The 26501-nt window shown below is 47.4% G+C and overlaps 1 protein-coding gene across 1 annotated transcript in view; it reads right to left on the bottom strand.

Moving 5' to 3' along the window:
- The window catches only part of SHANK1 (SH3 and multiple ankyrin repeat domains 1), a 619704-nt gene that overhangs the window by 313180 nt on the left and 280023 nt on the right, over nucleotides 1–26501 (bottom strand). Inside the window, exons 3-4 of the mRNA XM_073655995.1 lie at nucleotides 13713–13916; nucleotides 4787–4858 (exon numbers count right to left, since the gene is read on the bottom strand). Of these exons, the coding sequence (XP_073512096.1) occupies nucleotides 4787–4858; nucleotides 13713–13916 (276 nt within the window). The remainder of the gene's footprint in view (nucleotides 1–4786; nucleotides 4859–13712; nucleotides 13917–26501) is intronic.

The following is a 26501-nucleotide window of genomic DNA, read 5'->3' as shown; positions in this document are numbered from 1 at the left end:
CAAACAATTTGATAACATGTAGGGATTTTAGGACAGCCTGGATGTGTGGTCTACTGACTGCAGGATCCCGATAGACATAATATTATACATGGTGGACCATGAAAAACAGATCCTCATGAATTTGCCGTGTGCCAGAACCTATTGTTCTGTGAATTAAGGAAGATTCATTGGGTATGATGTGTTTCAATGGGTCCAAATGACCTTCTCCAAACATATCTAGTAGCCATTTGCAACACATAACACACTGATGATTATCCTACTTCTTTAACCCTAGCACAAGATTTCAGTACGTGACTATATATTGTTCTGCTGGGATAATTTTCGCAGAGTTTTCCCAGTTGTGTTCATGGAGTGGTCATTTTTAGATCTATCACTTAGTCAGAGAGTCATCCAGGCTTCATGGAAATGCCTTGCCCCTGATCTCTCCTCCGACTTTCTTTTGGAGGCCCACCAAAGGATTCACCCGTGCTCTTGTGGGCCACTCCAATCCTGCATCCCACTCTTCTCTTTCTTCTTTGTTCTTCTCTTTCTGCTGCTCCCCAAGCTATATCTGGTTTCATAAATCCAATATTCACAGTCCGAATATGGACTAAAATGTCCAGACTGTGCGTGGGTCTCCTGGCCCAAACTACACAGCATCTTGGACGTAAATTGGGCTGTTGAGTTTGGGTCAGGAGATCTACAGTTAGTCTGGTGGTTGTGGTCCCCATTATTACCATCAATGTCGGACAGAACATGTGAAAACGGCCTCATGGTGCATTCTCATAATCCACTCCTGGACATCTGCAATAATAAGGGGTGCCTGATGACGTAGTTGTCAGCTATGGATCTTCTAGTACATCACTTCTGCTCCAAACCATGTGTAATAGTGGGGAAGGACGTAGCCTTCCTTTGGCACTGAAGTAGTTAAAGAAAGTGTTCCCGTAGCTAGACCTCTCTGAACTGTTGGTAGACCAAGCTAAGGGGTTAGCTTTAGTGGTCCAGTCAGTAGAGTAGAGGGGGAACTTAGTGCCCTGATCAAGCCTTGAGTGATATAGAGCTTGTTCCTGGCATAATTCCTTGTGGGTTGCAGTACCTGTAAACAGCGACAAGATGCCACTGTCCTGGGTGCAGATGTCAGGTTGAGTCTGCTAGCAGTGTTACAGACAGTGATGAGTTAATGTTGTGTGATGACAGCTCACTGAGGGTGGGCACATTAGGAAAATCTCTGTTAGTTTCCAGAATCAGGAAGTGATTCTTCAGTAAGAGATAGGACAGTGAACCATACGGGCAGCCTGAATATATATTGGCTGCTAGGGAAGACGGGAGCTCCATACCCTCAGACAGTGGGATCACCAGTGTGAAAGTCTCCCTACGCAAGAGCAAGAGTCCTGTTAGCCGGCCGGAGAAACTCATCAAAGGTAGTGAGGACCCGGGGCACTTCTAGTCTGCAGGAAGCAGAGGAAGATAAATAGGACTCCAGGCTAAGACATGGGGGAGAGATATCGGATCCAGATCACTGTTGGTATTGCAGAAGAGTCTCTTGGGCTAGAGATTAGAGTCACAGAGATGCTTCACTTAAAGAGGGAACCAGGGCTGAAGGAGTTGCCAGCGCCTGTGAGAGAGATGATAACCTGTCGGGCCTTATCCATTATATCTACCTGTAAATATTGTACATATTCCTCTTCCCCAAGTAAAGTTCAAGACTACCTCGCTTGGGCACCTTACACATGTATATTGCTTTTTAATGGTATGTGAACGCATGGAAATTGACTGTGTGTTCTTGGGAATGATCCGGTGTGTACATTGTGCCATTTTGGCCACACACACACAGCACTACTGTCCTTCAAAGAGAATCCCCCTCCTGGCAGGAAGAAGACGTTGGGTCTCTCGTAAGATGAAAGCTGCTAGTGGCAACGACGACAGTTCTGATGAATGAGGTCTGATGAGCAAGCAAGGGGAACAGAGGTCTTTTTTCGTGGTCCGTCCGGTGCTATTACATTGCTATTTCCACTGTTCCCAAAATTTCCCTACAATGTGGATTGACCCGTAGAGAAAATTGTGCACATGAATCAATGGCATAATTCAGGCATCTATCGATAACAGAAAAATCCCATTAATAGCTGTAACTAGAAGCAAATTAATATACAGCGGCATGGCTTTGGAAAAGACATATATTCGGCTAATAGACCCGTGAGCGTGCCACGGAGCTGACACAAAGCATTACTCCGCTCTGACAATCTGCATCTCACTTATTTTTGCACCATTAAGAAGAAATACATCTGCGTGGTTATGAAGCCACCCTCACCTGTCCCATCACATAAATCATCGATATTTTATTATCTCTGCGGCCGCTGACACCTTGATGAATGATCCTTACTATTTTCCACTAAGCAACTTGGTCCGGTGATTTATCTGTATTTTGCACTATATAAGCTGGGAATAGACAGCTCCGGTGCGAGGGAAAGATTCAAGGGGCCATCTTCCGATTCCAGGCAAGCAAAATAATTGCAGTAATTGAAAAAAAAAGTACTGTGCAAATGATGATTATCAAAGTGACCAATGCATGTCTTTAGGCTATGTAACGTATTATGTGGAGCGATTCTATCCACAAGAGTAGCTTCCAAGAGGCGTAGATATATTCCTGTTATTTTCTACTAGGTTACAGAGTTGTGTTTATGGAGCAGCCATTTTTACATCTATGGATCTATCACTTAGTCATAGAGTCATCCAGGCTTCATGGAAATGCATAGACCCTGATCTCTCCCCCCTCTTCTCTTTTGGTGGCCCACCGGAGGATTCACCGGTTCTCCTGTGGGCCAGTCCAAGCCTGTATCCCATTCTTCTCTTTCTTCTTCGTTCTTCTCTTTCTGCTGCTCTTCCAACTATTTCTGGTTCTGGTTCTCGTTTGATGCTGCCTTTGTCTGTATATAGTGATTCAAGTATATGGTGCCAAGTACTGCTCATATAAGAGGGTGGTGGCCCACCGGAGGATTCACCGGTTCCCCTGTGGGCCTGTCCAAGCCTGCCTCCCACTCTTCTCTATTATTATTATTATTTATTATTATAGCGCCATTTATTCCAAGGTGTTTTACGTGTGATAGGGATATACATAGCAAAAACATTTACATAATCTTAACAAAATGAGTCAGCGACTGGTACAGGAGAAGAGAGGACCCTGCCCACGAGGGCTCACAGTCTACAAGGGATGGGTGAGGATACAGTAGGTGGGGGTAGGGGAGGTCATGCAGTAATGTGGTGGGGCGGTGGTTACTGCAAGTGGTAGGCATAAATTGGGCTGTTGTATTTGGGTCATGAGATCTACAGTTAGTCTGGTGATCGTGGTCCACAATATGACTGTAAATGTCGGGCAGAATATGTGAAAACGGCCTCAGGGTGCATTCATACTGAGTTCTTGACGTGGATTTTGAAGCAGATCTACGTCAAAATCCACATCAAAAACCACTTCAAGTGCTCCATGAATACAGTACTCTTCCTTTTTATGATTTTTATGGGAAATCCATTCTACTGTTCATATAGTGAGTTTTTGAGGAAATTTTGTAAACTCTGCCAGAGAAAAAAGGAAATGCCATGTCACCATTTTTTCATAAGGATTCCTCCTGGAATCCGCTCCAATCTTGACACTACAAAGAAGAGTATCGGGAAAAAATCCTTCAAGAGCTTCATCAGAACCACATGAGATCTGAAAACCATGTCACAAACCACGTGGAATCCTAAAGTGAAGTTCTCTTGAAAACCATGTCAGATTTCTCCGTGAAAATTGGACGTCACATATCAAGAATAAGGCATCACACAGTGCCTACACAGACCATCAGAAGATGTTTACATGACATTGGGCTACGAGACAGGCATCTGGCTACAGGTGTCCATTGGCCTTATTTCACCGTTGGGTGAAGAGCAAAACAGCAATGGAGGCTGCAATGGATCTTCAGCGATGAATCTTGCTTTTGTCTTGAATGCAATGATAGCTGGAAATTGGTCTGGAGACCATGTGGGCAATGCCATGAAAGGGAACCTCACACCAGTCCTACTTCCAGGAATATGGTGTCGGAGGGCATAGTGTATAGTAACCAGACTCCTCCAGTTTTTATCCCAGGTGCACTAACACCTAGGTGTTACATTGATTTGATGATGGAACCAGTGGTAAACATTTCTCCAAAGTGACCCAGGGGCTATTTTACAACATAACTCCAGTTCACATGTTTCTGGTGCTACTGTGAGCAGCCTACGTGACCTAAAAATGCTACCATGGCTGCAGCGTCTCCAGACTTGTCTCCCATCGAGCACATCTGGGACGTCATTGGTCCGTGATTACACAGGAGCTGCCAGCAGCGGATCTTGATGATTAAGCTGCAGAACCTTCCTCAGTCACACCATTAATGACCGGGATTTCCGCACGTGGGGCTCATACTCCAGACTAAATAAATCCAGATGCTTTGAAAATTTTGTTTCCATTTTTTCATCATTAGCAGATCAGTAACACGTCTATTCATCTTGTGATTTCCATCAGTCCATGACTTTTCTTTCTTGTTGCAATTTCAATATTGAAGAGAGTATAAGAAAACCATGGAGATTTATTACAGTGTCCTAAGGGCCATTCCTAAATTATGGTTAATTAGAAGGGTTCTTCTTAAAGATTTCTGATACTGACTAGCACTTGAAATCTTGGCATGTATATAGAGGGGTATATATTTTCATAAAGTCCACATTATATCGCTTGCGTTCATTACCTTATCATAAAATTAAATGAATGTAAGGTGCTCATTATCTGGGACATAATGCTCACCTTAGTGTGGAGCTTCGCCAATTGCTTTTCATCAAGGTTCGTCTGTTTGTAAACTCTTGTCTTGTAACGGAACTAAGGAAAATAATGATCAAAGGTTAGACTGCAGCCAAGAATACTCATCGGGAGGGTGAAATATAACACATGGCCCTCTGTAATACAACCCCTGGCAAAAATTATGGAATCATCAGGCTCGGAGGATGTTCATTCAGTTGTTTAATGTTGTTGAAAAAAAGCAGATCACAGACATGGCACAAAACTAAAGTCATTTCAAATGGCAACTTTATGGCTTTAAGAAACACTAAAAGAAATCAAGATAAAAAATGTGGTACTCGGTAAGGGTAATTTTTTCAGACCAAGCAGAGGGAAAAAATTATGGAATCACTCAATTCTGAGGAAAAAATTATGGAATCATGAAAAACAAACACACAAAAGAACATTCCAATACATCCCTAGTATTTTGTTGCACCACCTCTGGCTTTAATAACAGCTTGCAGTCTCTGAGGCATGGACTTAATGAGTGACAAACAGTACTCTTCATCAATCTGGCTCCAACTTTCTCTGATTGCTGTTGCCAGATCAGCTTTGCAGGTTGGAGCCTTGTCATGGACCATTTTCTGCAACTTCCACCAAAGATTTTCAATTGGATAGAGATCCGGACTATTTGGAGGCCATGACATTGACCTTATGTGTCTTCTTTCAAGGAATGCTTTCACAGTTTTTGCTCTATGGCAGGATCCATTATCATTTTAAAGAATGATGTCATCATCCCCAAACATCCTTTCAATTGATGGCATAAGAAAACTGTCCAAAATATCAATGTAAACTTGGGCATTTATTGAAGATGTAATGACAGCCATCTCCCCAGTGCCTTTACCTGACATGCAGCCCCATATCATCAATGACTGTGGAAATTTGCATGTTCTCTTCATGCAGTCATCTTTATAAATTTCATTGGAACGGCACCAAACAAAAGTTCCAGCATCATCACCTTGCCCAATGCAGATTCGCGATTCATCACTGAATATGACTTTCATCCAGTCATCCACAGTCCACGATTGCTTTTCCTTAGCCCATTGTAACCTTGTTTTTTTCTGTTTAGGTGTTAATGATGGCTTTTGTTTAGCTTTTCTGTAGGTAAATCCCATTTCCTTTAAGCGGTTTCTTACAGTTCGGTCACAGACATTGACTCCAGTTTCCTCCCATTCGTTCCTCATTTGTTTTATTGTGCATTTCCTGTTTTGGAGACATATTGCTTTAAGTTTCCGGTCTTGACGCTTTGATGTCTTCCTTGGTCTACCATTATATTTGCCTTTAACAACCTTCCCATGTTGTTTGTATTTGGTCCAGATTTTAGACACAGCTAACTGTGAACAACCAACATCTTTTACAACATGGCGTGATGATTTACCTTCTTTTAAGAGTTTGATAATCCTCTCCTTTGTTTCAATTGACATCTCTCGTGTTTGAGCCATTATTCATGTCAGTCCACTTGGTGCAACAGCTCTCCAAGGTGTGATCACTCCTTTTTAGATGCAGACTGACAAGCAGATCTAATTTAATGCAGGTGTTAGTTTTGGAAATGAAAATGTACAGAGTGATTTACAGAGTGATTCCATAATTTTTTCCTCAGCATTTAGTGATTCCATAATTTTTTCCCTCTCCTTGGTCTGAAAAAAATTACCCTTACTGAGTACCACATTTTTTTTCTTGATTTCTATTAGTGTTTCTTAAAGCCATAAAGTTGCCATTTGGAATTACATTAGTTTTGTGCCGTGTCTGTGATCTGCTTTTTTTCAACAACATTAAACAACTCAATGAACATCCTCCAAGCCCGGTCATTCCATCATTTTGCCAGGGGTTGTATATAATAATATATATATAGTACAGACCAAAAGTTTGGACACACCTTCTCATTTAAAGATTTTTCTATATTTTCATGACTATGAAAATTGTACATTCATACTGAAGGCATCAAAACTATGAATTAACATGTGGAATTATATACTTAACAAAAAAATGTGAAACAACTGAAAATATGTCTGCTTTGCACACTCTTGGCATTCTCTTGATGAGCTTCAAGAGGTAGTCATCGGAAATGGTCATCCAACAATCTTGAAGGAGTTCCCAGAGATGCTTAGCACTTGTTGGCCCTTTTTCCTTCACTCTGCGGTCCAGCTCACCCCAAACCATCTCGATTGGGCTCAGGTCTGGTGACTGTGGAGGCCAGGTCATCTGGCGTAGCACCCCATCAGCCTCCTTCCTGGTCAAATAGCCCTTACACAGCCTGGAGGTATGTTTGGTGTCATTGTCCTGTTGAAAAATAAATGACGGTCCAACTAAACGCAAACTGGATGGAATAGCATGCCGCTGCAAGATGCTGTGGTAGCCATGCTGGTTCAGTATGCCTTCAATTTTGAATAAATCCCCAACAGTGTCACCAGCAAAGCACCCCCACACCATCACACCTCCTCCTCCATGCTTCACGGTGGGAACCTGCATGTAGAGCCCATCCGTTCACCTTTTCTGCGTCGCACAAAGACACAGTGGTTGGAACCAAAGATCTCAAATTTGGACTCATCAGACCAAAGCACAGATTTCCACTAATCTAATGTCCATTACTTGTGTTCTTTAGCCCAAACAAGTCTCTTCTGCTTGTTGCCTGTCCTTAGCAGTGGTTTCCTAGCAGCTATTTTACCATGAAGGCCTGCTGCACAAAGTCTCCTCTTAACAGTTGTTGCAGAGATGTGTCTGCTGCTAGAACTCTATGTGGCATTGACCTGGTCTCTAATCTGAGCTGCTGTTAACCTGCGATTTCTGAGGCTGGTGACTCGGATAAACTTATCCTCAGAAGCAGAGGTGACTCTTGGTCTTCCTTTCCTGGGGCGATCCTCATGTGAGCCAGTTTCTTTGTAGCGCTTGATGGTTTTTACAACTGCACTTGGGGACACATTCAAAGTTTGCCCAATTTTTCGTACTGACTGACCTTCATTTCTTAAAGTAATGATGGCCACTCGTTTTTCTTTACTTAGCTGATTTTTTCTTGCCATAATACAAATTCTAACAGTCTATTCAGTAGGACTATCAACTGTGTATCCACCAGACTTCTGCACAACACAACTGATGGTCCCAACCCCATTTATAAGGCAAGAAATCCCACTTATTAAACCTGACAGGGCACACCTGTGAAGTGAAAACCATTTCCGGTGAGTACCTCTTGAAGCTCATCAAGAGAATGCCAAGAGTGTGCAAAGCAGTCATCAAAGCAAAAGGTGGCTACTTTGAAGAACCTAGAATATAAGACATATTTTCAGTTGTTTAACACTTTTTTGTTAAGTATATAATTCCACATGTGTTAATTCATAGTTTTGATGCCTTCAGTGTGAATGTACAATTTTCAAAGTCATGAAAATACAGAAAAATCTTTAAATGAGAAGGTGTGTCCAAACTTTTGGTCTGTACTGTATATATATTAGTAGTGCTAATAGTAGACTCCAAATCCAATCAATATGCATAAACTAAGTGACATATACATTGCATGTAAGGAGGTAGGGGAGAGGTGGAAGATTGGAGCTGTTCACATTGGTAGTATAGATGGATCCATTGCTGTAATTATAAACAAGTGGGAGCCGTACCTGCTGGAGATTTCAGCTGACAAAGGAAAAAATTAGGGTAGTTTCCGATACAACTAACTGAATAAAAACTGTAAGTTTATTGAATGAAGTTAAAAGAAAAGTTACCTTTCAAGTAACTTTTCCCAATAAGTTGCCATGTGTGTACATGAAGAATAACACTATGTCTGGCCATTATATTACTTACATCCGAATTTTCACCAGTTTTACCCTCTGAGGGCTCTATTTCTTAATTTGCGATTGTCTCTGAACTGGTGGGATGAGACAAGCCGCTATGATGTCTCCCATACATAGCGCGGCATATAGAGAGGGATTTCTGTTCTGGGGTGAGGTAAAAGCCTTGCTAGAAAGCTCAGCACAATCTTTCTTTGTCTCTCTCTGCTTGTTTTCACACTCTGCTCCCATATCCATAGGTATTATGATAACTCACTGTACTGGCAGTCATAGACAAGACTGAGCAGAGAAGATTTTTTAGAATGGACTATAAGTTCAGGAGGCATAAGAGAAAGAAAGGAGTGTCTCATAAGTGGAAAAAGGAAGCATATTTTTCTGATAATGTGGCGCCCCTGAGGGCTCGGTCGCCACAGAGGTGTTGCATCTCAGCCAGAGATGTGGCATCTCACTCTCAGGTAAGGAAGAAGTACAGCTCAGGACCCTTACACCTGCATCCAACACGTCCACTTCAGCAGGGCAGGGCTAGATTGCTCCTAAGGGAGAGCACAGTCCCTGGTCCCTGGCTGGAGTGGAGGGGAACCTAGAGAGGGGGAACCATGTAGTGGGTGTGGGTGGAGGAAGTAGCTCAGGGGAGCACAGGAAAGGAAGAGGTATAAAAAGGGGAGCCATCTTAGAGAGGTGAGTTCAGTTAGAGGAGGAGAAGTGAGGGGAGCAGAGGCTCTGCAGGAGCTCTGCTCCAGAGGCGGGCCTAGCCAGTGAGGCCCAAGTCTGAGGAAAAGGAGAGAAGAGACAAGAGGGAGCAGGAGAAAGGCTCCAGGAACCAAGAAAGGACCCCAGGGGTACGGGCTGTACAGAAGGCCACCCGTATGCCCGAGTCTACCAGGAGGTGGAGGGGTCAGGCCACACAAAGGGAACCCGTCCCTCAACTAGCGGAAGACTGCATGTCTCAACTAGAAACCGGAGGCTGCAGTACTTTAAGTCCTGTAGCCACAAGTCCACGCCAGTCTCACCGAGAAGGTAGCCATATAGTACCCATGGGACGGAACAGACGTCGCCCACCAAGGCCCGCGGGTACCAGATTGGGGAGACTAGGTGTGAGGTGCAGGAAGAAGGCCAGAGAGCGAGGACACACAGAAGGGGGTCCTGCTAAGTACTCCAGAGTTACCTGGGGGTAGACCGAGCCCCTCCCTGAGTAAACACAGGACGACGAGGGCAGTTACATGGATCCCTGTAATCTGGACTGCAACAACTGTGAGTAGAGACCCTGGGACTGCACTTCCTAGTTTCTGTGTTTCTTGCTGCGCCATCAATCCCTGCACTACGATGCCCAGCACAAGCTACAACATTTACACTGCCCTGGAGCTAGCTCTTCCTGTGGAGAGCCACACCATCCCTGCTGCAGTAATATCAGCTTCAGAGGACTGCTCCGTAGCGGCGGCTCCCTTTAGCCGCATTCCACAGGTGGCGTCACGAACTCTATAAATCCCCTATAAATAAAACCCATTTTATTGACCGCCCTGGGTCACGGACCGGGTCACCGCCACTGTGACATCATCCCCTAGCATCTACCGGCCCGGCACCGAGTACCCCATGGCCCAGGGGGCGCGTCAATAATATATAGTTTTTTATATTCGCTTACACTATTGACAGGGGTGTAACGATCGAGGTTGCAGAGGGTGTGAGCGCGGCCAGGCCAAAGTGGAAAGGTGGTCAACTGACTCCAGCACCTTGTGGAAGTGGAAGAAGGTAAGGAGAAGCATTTTTTTTAATGTGTTTGAAAATACCAGCAGGATGTAGGACATTATGCAGCCATTATATAGAAAGGGGCCCAGGATGGAGGACATTATTACTGTAAGAGGCCCAGGCTAGGAATCATTATTACTGTGAGGGGCCCAGGATGGGGGACATTATTACTGTAAGGGGTCCAGAATAGGAGTCATTAATGCTGTAAGGGGCCCAGGATAGGAGTAATTATTACTGTGAGGGGCCCAGGATGGGAGACATTATTACTGTAAGGGGCCAAGGATAGGAGTCATTATTACTGTGAGGGGCCCAGGATGGGAGACATTATTACTGTAAAGGGCCCAGGATAGGAGTCATTATTACTGTGAGGGGCCCAGAATGGGGGACATTATTACTGTAAGGGGTCCAGGATAGAAGTCATTAATACTTTAAGGGGCCCAGAATAGGAGTAATTATTACTGTGAGGGGCCCAGGATAGGAGTCATTATTACTGTGAGGGGCCTTGGTTGGGGGACATTATTACTGTAAGAGGCCCAGGCTAGGAATCATTATTACTATGAGGGGCCCAGGATGGGGGACATTATTACTGTAAGGCATCCAGGATAGGAGTCATTAGTGCTGTAAGGGACCCAGAATAGGAGTAATTATTACTGTGAGGGGCCCAGGATGGGAGACATTATTACTGTAAGGGGCCAAGGATAGGAGTCATTATTACTGTCAGGGGCCCAGGATGGGGGACATTATTACTGTAAGGGGCCCAGGATAGGAGTAATTAATACTGTGAGGGGCCCAGGATGGGGGACATTATTAATGTAAGGGGTCCGGGATAGGAGTCATTAATACTGTAAGGGCCCCAGGATAGGAATCATTATTACTGTGAGGGGCCCAGGATGGGGGACATTATTACTTTAAGGGGTCCAGAATAGGAGTCATTAATGCTGTAAGGGGCCCAGGATAGGAGTAATTATTACTGTGAGGGGCCCAGGATGGGAGACATTATTACTGTAAGGGGCCAATGATAGGAGTCATTAGTACTGTGAGGGGCCCAGGATGGGAGACATTATTACTGTAAAGGGCCAAGGATAGGAGTCATTATTACTGTGAGGGGCCCAGAATGGGGGACATTATTACTGTAAGGGGTCCAGGATAGAAGTCATTAATACTGTAAGGGGCCCAGGATAGGAGTCATTATTACTGTGAGGGGACTTGGTTGGGGGACATTATTACTGTAAGAGGCCCAGGCTAGGAATCATTATTACTGTGAGGAGCCCAGGATGGGGGACATTATTACTGTAAGGCGTCCAGGATAGGAGTCATTAATGCTGTAAGGGGCCCAGAATAGGAGTAATTATTACTGTGAGGGGCCCAGGATGGGAGACATTATTACTGTAAGGGGCCAAGGATAGGAGTCATTATTACTGTCAGGGGCCCAGGATGGGGGACATTATTACTGTAAGGGGCCCAGGATAGGAGTAATTAATACTGTGAGGGGCCCAGGATGGGGGACATTATTAATGTAAGGGGTCAGGGATAGGAGTCATTAATACTGTAAGGGGCCCAGGATAGGAGTCATTATTACTGTAAAGGGCCCAGGATGGGGGATATTATTACAGGAAGGGGCTCAGGATTGGGGAAATTATAACTGGAAGGGGCGCAAGATGGAAGGCATTATAAGTGGAATAAGCCCAGAATGGGAGACATTATTACTATAAGGGGCCCAAGATGAGAGATATGGGTCATTACTACAGGAAGGGGCTCAGGGTGGGGGAAATTATAACTGGAAAGGGCCCAGGATGGGGGACTGTAAGGGGTCCAGGATAGGGGACATTATTATAAGAAGGAGCTCCGGATGGGAGAAATTATTACAGGTAGTGGCCAAGGATGAAAGACATTATTAGAGGCAGGGACCCAGGATGGAGGACATTATAACTGTAAGGGGCCCAGGATAGGGGACATTATTATAAGAAGGATCTCCGGATTGGAGAAATTATTACAGGTAGTGGCCAAGGATGAAAGACATTATTAGAAGCAGGAACCCAGGATGGGGGATATTATAACTGTAAGGGGCCCAGAATAGGGGACATTATTATAAGAAGGAGCTCCGGATGGGAGAAATTATTACAGATAGTGGCCAAGGATGAAAGACATTATCTGTCCAACATGCAGCTGGGGACCCAAATTTTGCATCGGGTCCATCGGACTCTTGTTGACTATTGATTTATGTAAAGTTTGTTGAAAGTGCAATTCCCATTTAAAGGGGTTTTCCAGGCTTGAACTTAATTTTTGCAGTAACTCTATCTGATTGCAGACTGGAGAATTTTGGCAGCGTGCAGGATTCCTCTCAATTGCCAGATATAGCAAGCGGTCACATGTCAACTACTGTAGATTCTCATCCGCTTATCTCAATAGAACATTGATGAGAATCTAGTCCACATGTATTTGAAAGAACGCAAATTGCATACTAATAGCCATGTGACCACTTTCTTTCAGAAATTTAACTCAAATCCGAAAAACCCCTTTAAGGTTGCATACTTGCATTATACTCCATAGTTGCACTCAATATTCTGTTCTTATTTAAACAGTCAGATGGATAGTCATCAGACACATTTCTAACAGCTTAAAGGGGTTTTCCACTAATATGATACTGATGACCTATTCTGAGAATACTGGGACAATCCTTAACTTTCAGAAACCATCCAAAAATTCAGTGCTGTCCTAGGGTGAAAGGGGACGGGTTTAAGTAAACCTTACCCAAGAGTGGGTGATCTTGTCCGGTTTGTGAGCATTCCTAGGAATTAAACATCCCCTTTAAGCAATCGCAACATTGATAAGTGTGGGTGACCTTCAACTTGTGTTTTACTACCCTACTCAGTGCTATAATTGCTTCCGTTATCACAACTCTGATGACTCCCTTTAAATTTAAAGTCAGCAGAATTGTGAATGCAGCTCTGGAGTATAATACTATCTGTAACTTAGAATGAGTACAAAATATATAATGTAGTGTATTCCTAAAGTTACTTGACTTTTGATGGAGTTTCATTCTATATGGAAAGAGAACAGTAGTGATCAGTGGTGGACGTACCCTTTAGGGGTTAAAAAGGAGCGACTGCGCGAAAGAAGGAGAAAAAAGGCTCAAAAGGAGCCAAATACCTCCACTAATAACAAGATGATAAAACTCTGCGCCTGCAGCATTTTATCCATTGCTGATCATTAACAAGGTAACGCTAGATGTGTCTAAAACTTTCATGGAAGACGAATTGTACCAATTATAGTTTCAAACACATGAAATATTCCAGAATCGGTCCTTTCCTTAAATAAATTATTCATCTCTCCTGATGTATAAAAATTCTTCACTTGCCCTTAAAAACTGAGATACCAACCTCCAAATATGGAACCCCTTTCTCGAAGGACTGCGGATATTCCCGGAGGAGCCGCTCTTCGTCCAAGAACTTGGCATCCCTTCCATTGGTTGCTGGTTGGAAGAGGCCATAGTTGAGGACGTCCTTCAGGCTCTCGTTCAAGGTGCACAGTATCTGCTGCTTTGCAACCCAGATGGTGGCATCTGGATTAAATCTGAGGCATTTCTGTAAAAGAAAAAAATATAGATAAAGCAGAAAATAAAATAATTATATGTGGCTGTGACGTCAGCTAAATAGAGGTTTGAGAAGAATCGGATTGCATGAAACTGTCTCTCTGGTGCCACCTGTTAGTGTTTACCATGAAAGTCAATGTCTGACCCTGTAGACAGCCTTATGTCCCCTCTATAGAAAGCAATGAAAAACTAAAAAACAATATATTAGCTTCAAAATTAACGTGTATAGGTTAAGAAAACCTTCATTTAGTGATACTCTGTTGGGAGTTGTTTGTAATATAGGTGTCACAGCTGTGTCAGGTTTGACAGACAGTCATTCTGGATCTGGCTGTAGAAGGTCGCTGCGCTTGGCCTTGCAGACACCTTCTTGATCCTTTCATCATCACTCCCTCTCTAGGACCCAGCGATGATCTCCACCTTCTGCTGCTAATTGACACACCTTTGCTGGTTCTTTAAATACTCTCAGTTTCTCCAGAGAGTTGCTGCTGATAGAGTAAATTCCTCTGTTCAGGTCTGAATTCTAGTAGTCAGCTAGATTCTCCTTGGAGTTCCTTTGTGGGTTGTAGTCATCATCTCTCTGGTGTCTTCTCAAAGCTAAGTGTATCCCCTTGTATGTTTCCCTTGTTTGTCTTTAGTTGCAGTGGGGCTGACTAGAGCTCACCCCTCGCCCTCCCTACCTAGGGCCTAGCTCTAGGGTCAGCCAGAGCTAAGGTATCCTGCTCGGCGATTAGTGCGGAGCCTATTTAGGGACGATAGGGGAGTCAGGGTGTTGTTAGATCTGCCCAGGGGTCTCCACCCCCCTTTCCCTAGTTGTTGGGCTTTCCCTTTTTTCCCATCCTCGTACGCTGGGTTCTTCCCATACCTAACATGACAATAGTTGTCTAAATGTGGTCACCCAAAAAAAATGCAGAATTTACCGTACATGGGAGCCAAATGTTAAGTTTGCAAGATACCTGTCAGATGAATATTCGATTGCCAGACAGCTCTTTCTCCTGACTCCCCCCGATCTATGATTGTCCCACTCTACGCTCGTCCCAGCTCTCCTGGGTTTTCAATGGAGTGAGACAAGAAAGCTGCTGCCAGATACCTCTGGCAGTGACTTATCTCTCCAGAAAAACAGAAGGATCAGGTGTTGAAATTCCAACTTCCCCATCCTTCTTTCCACTGGTGGAAAGAGTGCCCGTGTGCAAGAGCAATATACTGGCCATTTGCAGTCCAAAAGCTCATCATAATGCACAATTCCACCTGCTTTGGAGGTCAAAATGGGCCCCCTTACCTTTTACACCCTTGTGCGGCTGCACATGTTGTACCAATAATATGTTCGCCCCTGCTTCACTCACCCAACAGCGTCTATCGGGGCAGAGTAGGGAGGCCCCCATACACATCACATGGTCTTCCTATCCTGTCGAAATCAATGGTTTTGGCTGGCTTTCATCTAATATGTGTGGGAGCCAAAGTATGTACCACCCAAAAGCCCCAATATCGAGAAAGACCCATAAAACCAAATGTAAAAATTAAGAGGCGACAACAGAGCACAGAGATGTGATTAAGAAAGTGCAAATAATGGATTTAACCAGTGGCTCAAATACCAAGGCTAAAAAATGAAACTACCTTACCGATACGATACGGTACCACTAGTGATGGGCGAGCACTAAAATGCTCGGGTGCTCGATGCTCGGGTCGAGGACATTGGAATACTCGGGTGCTCAACCCAAGCAACGAACCCAATGTAAGTCTATGGGAAACTGGAGCATTTTTCAGGTGGCTCCCCCGGTGGTCTGCAAAGGGCTTAAAAATTGCCAAAATCGATGGGAACAATGCTGAAATGGCATGGGAACAGCATGGGGAAAACCCCTGGAAGCATTTCTGACTCCCAGGTCACTGCTGTCAACAATGTTGTCAGAGTATTATGCCACTTTTACGGACTCACAATAAAACATACTAAAACAAAACCAAAATAGATTTTCCTGGGAAAACAAAAATACTCCTCCACACCTTGAGCTATGTTCACACGTAGAGTTTTAGATGTGTTTTTGCACTTTTGCATTGCTTTCAACCGTGACAAATGCATTCACCGGGAAATGTCATTTTAACATTTTACAACCTTATCTGGTCATGTGGTATGTGACACATCATCAGACACATCCTGTTTCATTTATGAAGGAGGGACTCTGAAAGTCACAAAGCCTATTTTTATAGGGCCATCAGGCGGCCTTTACTATTCTTAAAAAGCCAGCAGTCGGCCCTCACTATTCTTAGAGAGCCATCAACCGGCTAGTCTTTGTTGTTCCCATTACTAAAGAGTGGATCTCCTATACTGTTATTGCGTATGCAGTGAGTGGCAGGGCTGCCCAAAATTTAGACGCATCCCAATACCCCTTTGAAAATTTGGACGCACCCCAATACCCATTTGAAGAGACTTAGAGGAGGGCCTCCTGAAAACAATGTTCCCATTATTAGGAAGTGGGTCTCCCATTGTGTTTGCCTATGCAGTGAATGCGAGGGTTGCCATAAATTTGGAGGCACTCCAATGCCCTTTGGAAGAGACATGGAAGTCAGAGGGCCTCCTGAAAATAATGTTCCCATTATTAGGAAGTGGGTTTCCCATTGTGTTTGCCTATGCAGTGAATGCAAGGTTTGCCAAAAATTTGGAGGCACTCCAATGCCCCTTGGAAGAGACGTGGGGGGAGGGTCTCATAAAAAAATGTTCCCATTATTAGGAAGTGGGTCTCCCATTGTGTTTGCCTATGCAGTGAATGCAAGGGTTGCCAAAAATTTGGAGGCACTCCAATGCCCCTTGGAAGAGACGTAGAGGGCCTCATGAAAAAAATGTTCCCATTATTAGGAAGTGGGTCTCCCATAGTGTTGGCCTATGCAGTGAATGCAAGGGGTGCCAAAAATTGGGAGGCACTCCAATGACCCTTGGAAGAGAAATGGAGGAGGGCCTCATAAAAAAATGTTCCCATTAGAAAGGAGCGGGTCTCCTATACTTGTAATGCCCATGCAGTAAGTGTATGGGCTGACAAACATTTACCCCTGGGGGGCATACATGTATAAAAAAAAAATTTTACGGGCATCATAAGCACCCTTTAAAAAATTATGTGGGTGTTGCATCACGGACCTCGGTCACCCTGGTGATATGGTGGTGGAGGATGATGATGAGGAGAAAGAGAGGACAAGAGGAAATAGCCAAAATCAGGAAGCGTATACCCATGTGTGGGTGTGAAAAGGTGCATGGGAATACACCTCCCAAAAAAAGCCACTGTATTTGAGTTTATGTTACACTGCTAATGTGGCACCCCAGGGGTCTGGTTGCCACAGTGATAGCAATATCACGTCTGAGAGCAAGTGGGAGGTTCCCTGGTCAGGAGCCCTTGAACATGCAACACCTCCTGTCCCAGACCAGATAGGGGAGGAATCTGCCCTATATATACTGGATCTGGGGCGGGGTTAGAGTAGTAAAGCAGAGGGAGAGTGAAGTTCCAGACACAGGGAAAGCAACAGCTAGGAGCTCTGTAGGAGCAGGAGCTGAGTGCCAGGGACTGGAAGCAGATATTGCTCGTCCTGGCTGAAGACACTACGACCGGACAACGGAGTCCGAGGCTGTGAGGATCTCTAAGTCCAGCAGCAGAAACCAGCTGGCAGGGAATTCCAGGTCCTCTGGGCATAGAAGCCCGGAGGCTCAGTCACGAGCAAGGGACCAGCACCACCATCGAGGAGCGGAGGCTATCAGAAGGCCCCAAGTCACCAGCCATACGGGTGAGCACCACACGGTATACACAGGGACGTGGGCTACTTCCACTCGCTTACAGAAAGGTAGCCAGGAAGAGTGCAGATAGACGGGGAGGCCTACAACTCCACCTGGCTAGGGGAACTCCTGTTTGTTCACAGACTGACCAGGCCCCTTATGCTAGCCAGTACTCCCGGGAGGGTCTGCCTTATCATCATCAGTAAAGACCCTGAACTGCACTGCAAAGACTCTGAGTCATTCCTGCTTCACCCGTGGACCATCACTCCCATCATCCACACTCACTGCCCTGAGGCTATACTCCTCCCATGGGGAGTTGTCCCATCCTCTGCTGCGCACCCAACACCAGCCTCAGCGGTCTGCCTCGCAGCAGCGGTACACCCTGACCGCAATCCACGGGTGGCGTAGTCAGACATTAACCTAAAACATATAAAAGACTGCCACTGGTCTGCCCACCCTGAGCCACGGACCGGGTCACCGCCACGCGGAGACTACAACCCCCAGCATCCCACAAGAGACCCGGCTCCGGGTAACCCACATGCGTGCACACACGGCCCAGGGGGCGAGTCAACTTTTGGCGTAGTCGGCAGGATTGTGACCAACCTGCCACAAACGGGTATTGCGCGCCTGAAAAGACTGTACGCGTACCTCAAAAGTCGTTTCCCGCCATCTTCAGTCGTTTCCCGCCATCTTCAGCCGTTTTCCCGCCATCGGACGCCATCTTCGGGAAGAAGAGGGGCGTGGACGTCCAAACCACGCAAGACCTGAAGCCCCGCCTTACGCACGGACGCTGCGCAAGGTCCTGAAAGGAGCCGAGCGGACGCTGACGACACCAGGACGCGACGCAAGGTCCTCCACCCCGACGATCACCTGCGGAGCCGCGGCCTACGGAGAAGAAGCAACAGAAGGTAGGCCACGGTCGACTGGGGGGGAGGAGGATGTTGGAAGCGGAGGGGACTGCCACCGCCAGCGCGGACGCTGCCGCAGTAATGCCATTCACAATGCCTTACATCCCCGGAGCGGCCTGGCTGCCCCAATACTCAGGGGAGTCGCATACCCTAAGCGACTTTAAAGAGAAACTGTACAGCCTATTTAAAGTGTACCCCCTGACGGAGGGACAAAAAGTGAGCATATTGATAGGCCAGCTAACCGGCGCAGCCCAACGTGAAGTAAAGTCCTGGTCAGTCAGGGACAAGGAGACTGTGAAGGAGATCTTAGCCCGTCTGAAGGACACTTTTGATACCCATACCTCAGCAGAGATCAAAATGAGATTTTATGGGTGCAAGCAGCGGGCCCAAGACAGTGTAAGAGACTATGCTTTGAATTTGCAAGAGGCCCTGGGAGCCATTAAACGGGCAGACCCTGACAGTGTGCGGAATGCAGATGAACTGTTGACTGAGCAATTCATTGAGGGTCTGCTGTCCAACGCCCACCAAACCCAGTTATGTGCAATGGTCTTGCAGAACCCTGGGTTAGACTTTGCAAAGTTCAAAGACAGGGCCATCCGGGTGCTCCGAGAACCGGCACCGGGTAGCGCTGTAACTCACCGGTGCCCTGCTATTACCTATCACCAGGAGGCGGCGCCCTTGTCTGCAGAGCCTGTGGGAGCTGGTGCGCAGGCTTTGGATAAAGACCCGGCTGCAGACCTGCACCATCAGGTCCAAGAACTGACCAAAAGCGTTGCCGCATTAACCAGGACTGTGCAGTCGTTACAGTTATCCTCTCCAGGAAGGATCAAGCTGGCCACCAGTCCGGAGGACGTCCCGTGGCGCCGAGAGAGGAGGATCCCATCGTCCAGAGGAAGACCCAGCGACCGCTACAATGAGGACGGACAGCCCATCTGCCGCCGCTGCAACCAACCAGGACATATGGCAAGGTACTGTAATTTAAACGACTCCAACCTGGGGCAAAGGGCCAACCCCCAGGCGTAAAATTATCAGGCCCATCAAACTGGCGTGACAAGTATGTGAGGGGACGACCGGTCTTGCCTGTGGTACTGGATGGCATTCCCATGAGTGCACTGTTGGACACCGGGTCACAGGTAACCACCATCCCCTATGTACTTTTCAAGCAATACTGGGATGACACGGATATTACCCGTTACCCAGATAATGACTTGAGCTTCATCGCCAGTAATGGTCAGCCCGTGCCGCAGATCGGGTTCAAGGAGGTGACCATCAAAATTGGTAAAGTTGAACTGCGGGCGCAGGGACTGATTATTGTGGACATTGACCGTCGTGAAAGTCACCCTAAAATAACCTTGGGTACTAACGTTATTGAGAATTGCCTTTGAGAAGTAATTGCCATTTTACAGCAGGTTGCGTTGAACGCCAGCTCCGGCCAGCAGCGTGTCCTACAAAAGGAGATCCGGGCACTGATGAAACGGCAACAGGTAGAACTGTCGGGTGGTGAGGTTGGTAGCGTTAGGATGAGTGACCCGTACCCTATCGCCATGCCCCAAAGAGTGAGATGATGATCTGGTGTCGGGCAGCTATTGGTCTGAGGGGTAGAGACTACCAAGCTATGGTAGAACCCGTTTACTCAGACAGTAGGCCCACCATTTTTATGGCACGGGGGGTGGTTGATGTCCGCCATGGAAGGGTACCTGTCCGCATCCTAAACATTGGGGAAAGAGAAGTATACTTGCCCCGGTATGCCACGCTAGCCAAATTGTTCACCATTAACCAGAACTCTGTAAAGGCCGTAGAACCCTTGCCTCCATCTCCCCCAGAGAAAGGTAATGGCTCCAAGAAACGAATGGAGGACTGGTGCCAGAAGCTGCACGTGGGCACTGGCTCCACTCCCCCACACCAGAAACAGTGAGTCTACCGGGTGGTTCAGGAGTACGAAAGGGTCTTTAGCAAACACCCGCTAGACTTTGGGCAAGTAAAGGGGGTAGAACATCAAATCCCCACAGGAGACCATCCACCCATAAAAGAGAGATACCGGCCTGTACCCCCTGCACACTATCAGAATGCCAAGGGAATGTTGCGAGAAATGAAGGAGGCTGGGGTAATCAGGGATAGCTGTAGCCCCTGGGCAGCTCCACTAGTTCTTGTGAAAAAGAAAGATGGCACCATGAGGATGTGTGTAGATTATAGAAAGATCAACCGTATCACACACAAAGATGCGTACTCGTTACCTAGGATAGAAGAATCTTTAGCTGCATTAAAATCTGCTAATTTCTTCTCCACTTTGGATCTTACTAGCGGGTACTGGCAGGTTCCTGTAGCAGAGGCAGACAAGGAGAAGACCGCGTTTACCACCCCGATGGGTCTCAGTGAATTCAACTGTATGCCGTTCGGACTCTGTAACGCACCAGGGACCTTCCAGAGGCTGATGGAGTGCTGTCTGGGGCACAGAAATGTCGAGACAGTCCTGCTACACCTGGACGATGTCATCGTGTATTCCAAGACCTATGAGGACAACCTAAAGCACCTGGCAGAAGTGTTCGATGCCCTGGCAGGCTTCGGCCTAAAGGTGAAACCCTCCAAGTGTCATCTACTGAAACCAAGGGTGCAGTACCTGGGACACGTGATAAGATCACAGTAATTAAGGACTGGCCAAGACCCTCCAACATAAAGGAAGTGAGGCAGTCCCTCGAGTTGGTAGGCTACTACCGAAGATTCATTCCTGGTTTCACCAAAATGGCCGCTCCTATGCAGGACCTCCTAATAGGCCAGTCCAGAAAGGCCAAAAACCAGAAGCCACCCTTCAGGTGGGACAAACTGGAAGAGGAGACCTTCCGCCAGCTGAAAATGGCCCTCATGGGGGATGAAATCCTGGCGTACCCTGATTACGGCCGGCCCTTTATTCTCCACACGGACGCGAGCAACATCGGATTAGGAGAGGTGCTGTCCCAGATCCAGCAGGGGAGAGAACGGGTAATTGCTTATGCCAGACGAAAACTACGGCCTACAGAGAGAAACCCTGAGAATTATAGCTCCTTCAAGCTAGAGTTCCTGGCAGTGGTGTGGGCAGTGACGAAACGATTCAAGCATTACCTTGCCTCTTCCAAGTTCACCGTGTACACAGACAACAACCCGTTGACACATCTGGACACTGCGAAACTTGGTGCCCTGGAGCAGAGATGGATGGCCCGCCTGTCCAACTATGACTTCACCATCAAATACCGGGCAGGACGCTCAAATGCCAACGCAGACGCCCTGTCCCGGATGCCGAACTTACCGGATGGAGGGGAAGATCCAGAGGAACTGGAAGAGATTGAACTCCCCGCATTTCACCGTCATGGGATTACCCAGTATTCCCACCGGGTAAGGGACAGGCACTCCGCCACGTTCAATCCCTTACCCCACTACAGCTGGGCGGAGACGCAAGACAGTGACCCAGCAGTCTGCCTGGTAAAAGAGATGCTGACGCAGGCTGATGCCCACCTTGACCCAGATGCCCCGGAGGAGACCAAACAGCTGTGGAAGGAGAAGAGTAAACTGTTTCTCTACAAGGGGAAGCTGTGCCGGAGAACTGTCAACTCCCGGACACATGAGCTGACCTGGCAGGTAGTGGTCCCGAGACGGGATGCGGCTATGGTCCTGGAGGCATACCATGACGGAGCAGGGCACTTCGGATGGAAGAAGCTGGAGTTCCTGTTGCGTAACCGGTTCTTCTGGGTAGACATGAGAGGGGCCATTGAGAAATGGTGCAGAGACTGCGGCCCGTGCAACCTGAGGAGGAAGGACCGTGCCAGCCAGAAGACCCCCCTGCAGCCCATCATCACGAAGCAACCACTAGAACTGGTAGCCCTGGACCATGTGAAGCTGGCTCCAAGTAGTTCCAGGTACGTCTACGCCCTCACCATCGTAGAACACTACTCCCGGTTCCTGGTGGTGGTCCCTGTCAAGGACTTAACGGCTCAAACAGCAGCTAGAGTCTTCCAGCAGCACTTCTGCCGTCCACACGGGTATCTGGAGCAAGTGTTGACTGACCAAGGTCCAGCCTTCGAAGCGGAGGTCTTCCAGGAGTTCTGCAACTTGTATGGCTGCAAGAAGATAAAGACAACGTCTTACCACCCCCAAACCAACGGGCTGTGTGAGAAAATGAACAATATCGTCATTGATCTCCTCAAGACGTTGCCCCTGGAAGAACGCAGCCTGTGGCCGGAGAAGCTGCCAGACCTGATTGACTTGTACAACCATATCCCGGTGAATGCTACAAACTGCACCCCGGCTTACCTAATGAGAGCAAGGCCTGGTAAGCTGCCAATTGACCTAGAGATGGGAGTCCTGACACCCGAGGACACCTCACCAGAAGCAGACTGGGACACGGAACGGCAGAAGCAGTACCGGAAAGTACAGGAGACCGTGGAGCGAAGTCTGTCTCAAGCAAGAGGAAGGCAAGAGAGGACTTATAACCAACATGCTCCCGCTGTTCCCCTGGCACCTGGAGAGCAGGTCTTGAAGAGGAAGAGATGGCTCCACAAGTTGGATGACTGGTGGGAGAAGGACCCGTACACCGTACTGCCCTCAAGCCATGAGAATCACCCTGAGCCACGGACCGGGTAACCGCCACGCGGAGACTACAACCCCCAGCATCCCACAAGATACCCGGCTCTGGGTAACCCACACGCAGGGGGTGAGTCACTATCATTCGGTGGTGTTGAGAAGTCTGGCCCAATCCAGCCCTTGTTCATTTTTATAAGAGTCAGCCTGTCAGCATTTTCAGTTGACAGGCGGATGCGCTTATCAGTTATAATTTCACCAGCAGCACTAAAAACTCGCTCTGATAAAACGCTAGCGCCAGGACAGGCAAGGACCTCCAAGGCATAGAGAGCCAGTTCATTCCACGTGTCCAGCTTGGATATCCAATAATCATAAGGCACAGAGGAATCAAGGAGGACGTTGGTACGGTCGGCAAGGTACTCCCTCAGCATCTTCCCAAACTTTGCACTCCTTGTAAGAGTATCCCGCTCCCCAGGGCCTGTGCGATGGAAGGGGCTGAGAAAATTCTCCCAGAACTTTGACAGTGTTCCCCTGCCTCTGCTGGATTGGAGTTGTGTCTCTCTCGCCTTTAGTACTTGGTTCTCGAACGAACTGTGACCTCTGCCGCCACCATTTTCAGATGGGAATTTTTTTAATAGTTCCGCAACAAGGGCCTTCTGGTGCAGCCCCATTTTTGTAGACCTGTCTGCCTCAGGAGTAAGAGATATAAAGTTCTCCTTGTAGCGTGGGTCTAGAAGTGTCACCAACAGCGAGGGTCATGGGAAAGGCAGCATAACATAAACTCAGCCATGTGTGCCAGACTGCTAATAGGCAAGATTTCCATGTCCTCACCAAGAGGACGACTGACCATGCTCTCCTCCTCCTCTCTGTCCTCAGGCCATCAACACTGAACAGACGGTATTACAGTTGTGCAGGTAGTACCGTCTATAGCGCATGAAATTGGCTCCTGTTGCTCCTCCTCCTCCTCTTCCTCATTGTCACCCAATCCACATTGGGATGAAATGAGGCTGGGCTGTTTGTAATCACCATGTATGGTTCCTTGCTCCATCTCATCGTGCCCCATCTGCAATGCATCCTCTTTGATTGTGAGCAGAGAGCGTTTCAGAAGACAGAGAAGCAGGATGGTGATGCTAATTATGGCGTCATCGACGCTCACCATGTTGGTGGAGTCTTCAAAGTTTTGGAGGATGGTACATATGTCTGACTTCGATGTCCACTCCTGAGGTCTTATGTGTGGAGTCTGAACTGAATACCGATGGCCTTGTTGATGCTGGTACTCAACAACTGCCCTCTTCTGCTCACAAATCCTTCCCATCATCTGCAGTGTAGAGTTCTAACACGTGGGGACATCACACACCAGTCTGTGGGCCGGAAGCAGCAAATGCTTCTGAAACATGGCAAGGGCGGCGGAATCTGTAGGTGACTTTCTAAAATGGGCAGGTAGGTGGCGTACTTTAACAAGCAGATCTGGCGGCTCTGGGTAGAATTTGAGAAACTGCTGAACCATGAGGTTAAGCACATGGGCCAGGCATAATACGTGTGTGAGCTCGCCTCGCCTCAGAGTCGCCACCAGGTTCCGGCCATTGTCACACACGACCATGCCTGGCTGTAGATTCAGCGGTGTGAGCCACAGATCTGCCTGCTCTTTCAGAGCTGTCCACAACTCTTCAGCATTGTGTGGTTTGTCACCTAAGCATATTAGCTTCAGCACAGCCTGTTGTCGCTTGGCCGAGTTAGTGCTGCAGTGCTTCCAGCTTGAGACTGATGTGGTCATTTTGGAGATGGAGTCTGAAGAGGAGGAGGAGGCTGAGGTGGATGAGGTGCAGGAGCTGTAGACTGTGGGGGCAACCCTGATTGACCTAGAGCCTGCAATCCTTGGCTTCGGGAAGACGTGTTTCCCAGCTTCTACTATGTTAACCCAGTGTGCCGTCAGCGAGATGTACCGTCCCACAAGTACTTGTCCACGTGTCCATGGTTAGGTGGACTTTCCCGGTAACTGCGTTGTTGAGGGCACGGCTAAAGTTTTGGGACATGTGCTTGTGTAATGCAGGGAAAGCACACCGGGAGAAATAGTGGCGGCTGGGAACCGAGTACCGAGGGACTGCCACTGCCATCAGGTTGCGGAATGCTTCCGTCTCCACGAGCCTAAAAGGCAACATTTCAAGCGCAAGCAGTCGTGAAATGTGGGAATTTAGTAGTATGGCCTGTGGGGCATTGGCTGCATATCTGCGCTTGCATTCCAAGGACTGGGGTATGGACAACTGAACGCTGCGCTGGGACAAGGACATGGATGTGCTTCCTGATGCTGCTACTTGAGAGTGTTCAATAACAGGTGCAGAACAGGAGGCATCTTCGCATGCACCATGGACAGGGGATTGGCTTGCATGCACAACAGCGGAAGAAGCAATGGTGCCACCTGCAGACACTGTTCCTGGACCCTGGGGTTCGGCCCACAAAGTTGGGTGCTTTGCTGCCATGTGCCTGATCATGCTGGTAGTGGTCAGGCTGGTAGTTTTGTTACCCCTGCTGATGCTGGCCTGGCTTGTGGTGCAAATGGCCTTTTAGGGGTCATCGGCAGAGTCTTTAAAAAACGACCAGACTCGCGAAGACCTAACAGTTGTACTGGCAACTTCCGTCGTGCTGGTGTTACAGGGAATGGTTGCCTGCCTTCTGTCTGCGGCCACCACACTGCTTCTTCCTGCCTGTTGGGGTGCTCTGCCTCCCTCCCCCCGTGTTCTGCTGTCCTCGTTCTGCATGTCCTCCTGCCAGGTTGGTTCAGTTACTATACCATCCACCACCTCGTCTTCCACTTCTGCACCCTGGTCCTCCTCCTGACTTTCTGGCAATTGTGTCTTATCATCGTCCACCTCTTGTGACCTTCGTGTGACCGTGGCTACTCAAATATTTGGGCATCGCTACATGCGATCTCCTGTTGCCCTGCTTCAAGTGGACCGGGTGAGAGGCCCGAATCTGTAAATGGAAAAGTGAACAGCTCTTCTGAATGTCCAAGTGTGGGATCAGTTGTCTCTGGGCACTCGGCATGGTGGGAGGAAGGAGGTTCAGGGTGAGGAATATGCGGTCCAGACTCACGGCTGCTGAGACTTGACCTTGTGGAAGACAGGGTAGTGGTGGTGGTGGCTAAGTGACTGGAAGCATTTTCTGCCATCCAGCCAATAACCTTTTCACACTGCTCTGTGTTCAATAGTGGTTTTCTGTGACCCCCTATTAAAGTCGAGCGACAAGATGTGGGTGTTTGTTGTGGCACAATTTCAGCTTGCCCACGGCCTCTGCATGCACCATCACCATCACCATCACATCCAGTTCCCTGTCCCTTGCCACGTGCCTTGCCCACTTTAAATGGAGGACAATATCT

This window comes from Phyllobates terribilis, unplaced genomic scaffold, assembly GCF_046119375.1.
Source record: "Phyllobates terribilis strain yellow unplaced genomic scaffold, ASM4611937v1 Scaffold_12__6_contigs__length_324123572, whole genome shotgun sequence".
Lineage (NCBI taxonomy): Eukaryota > Metazoa > Chordata > Amphibia > Anura > Dendrobatidae > Phyllobates > Phyllobates terribilis.
This window is presented reverse-complemented; position numbering and strand designations above follow the sequence as displayed.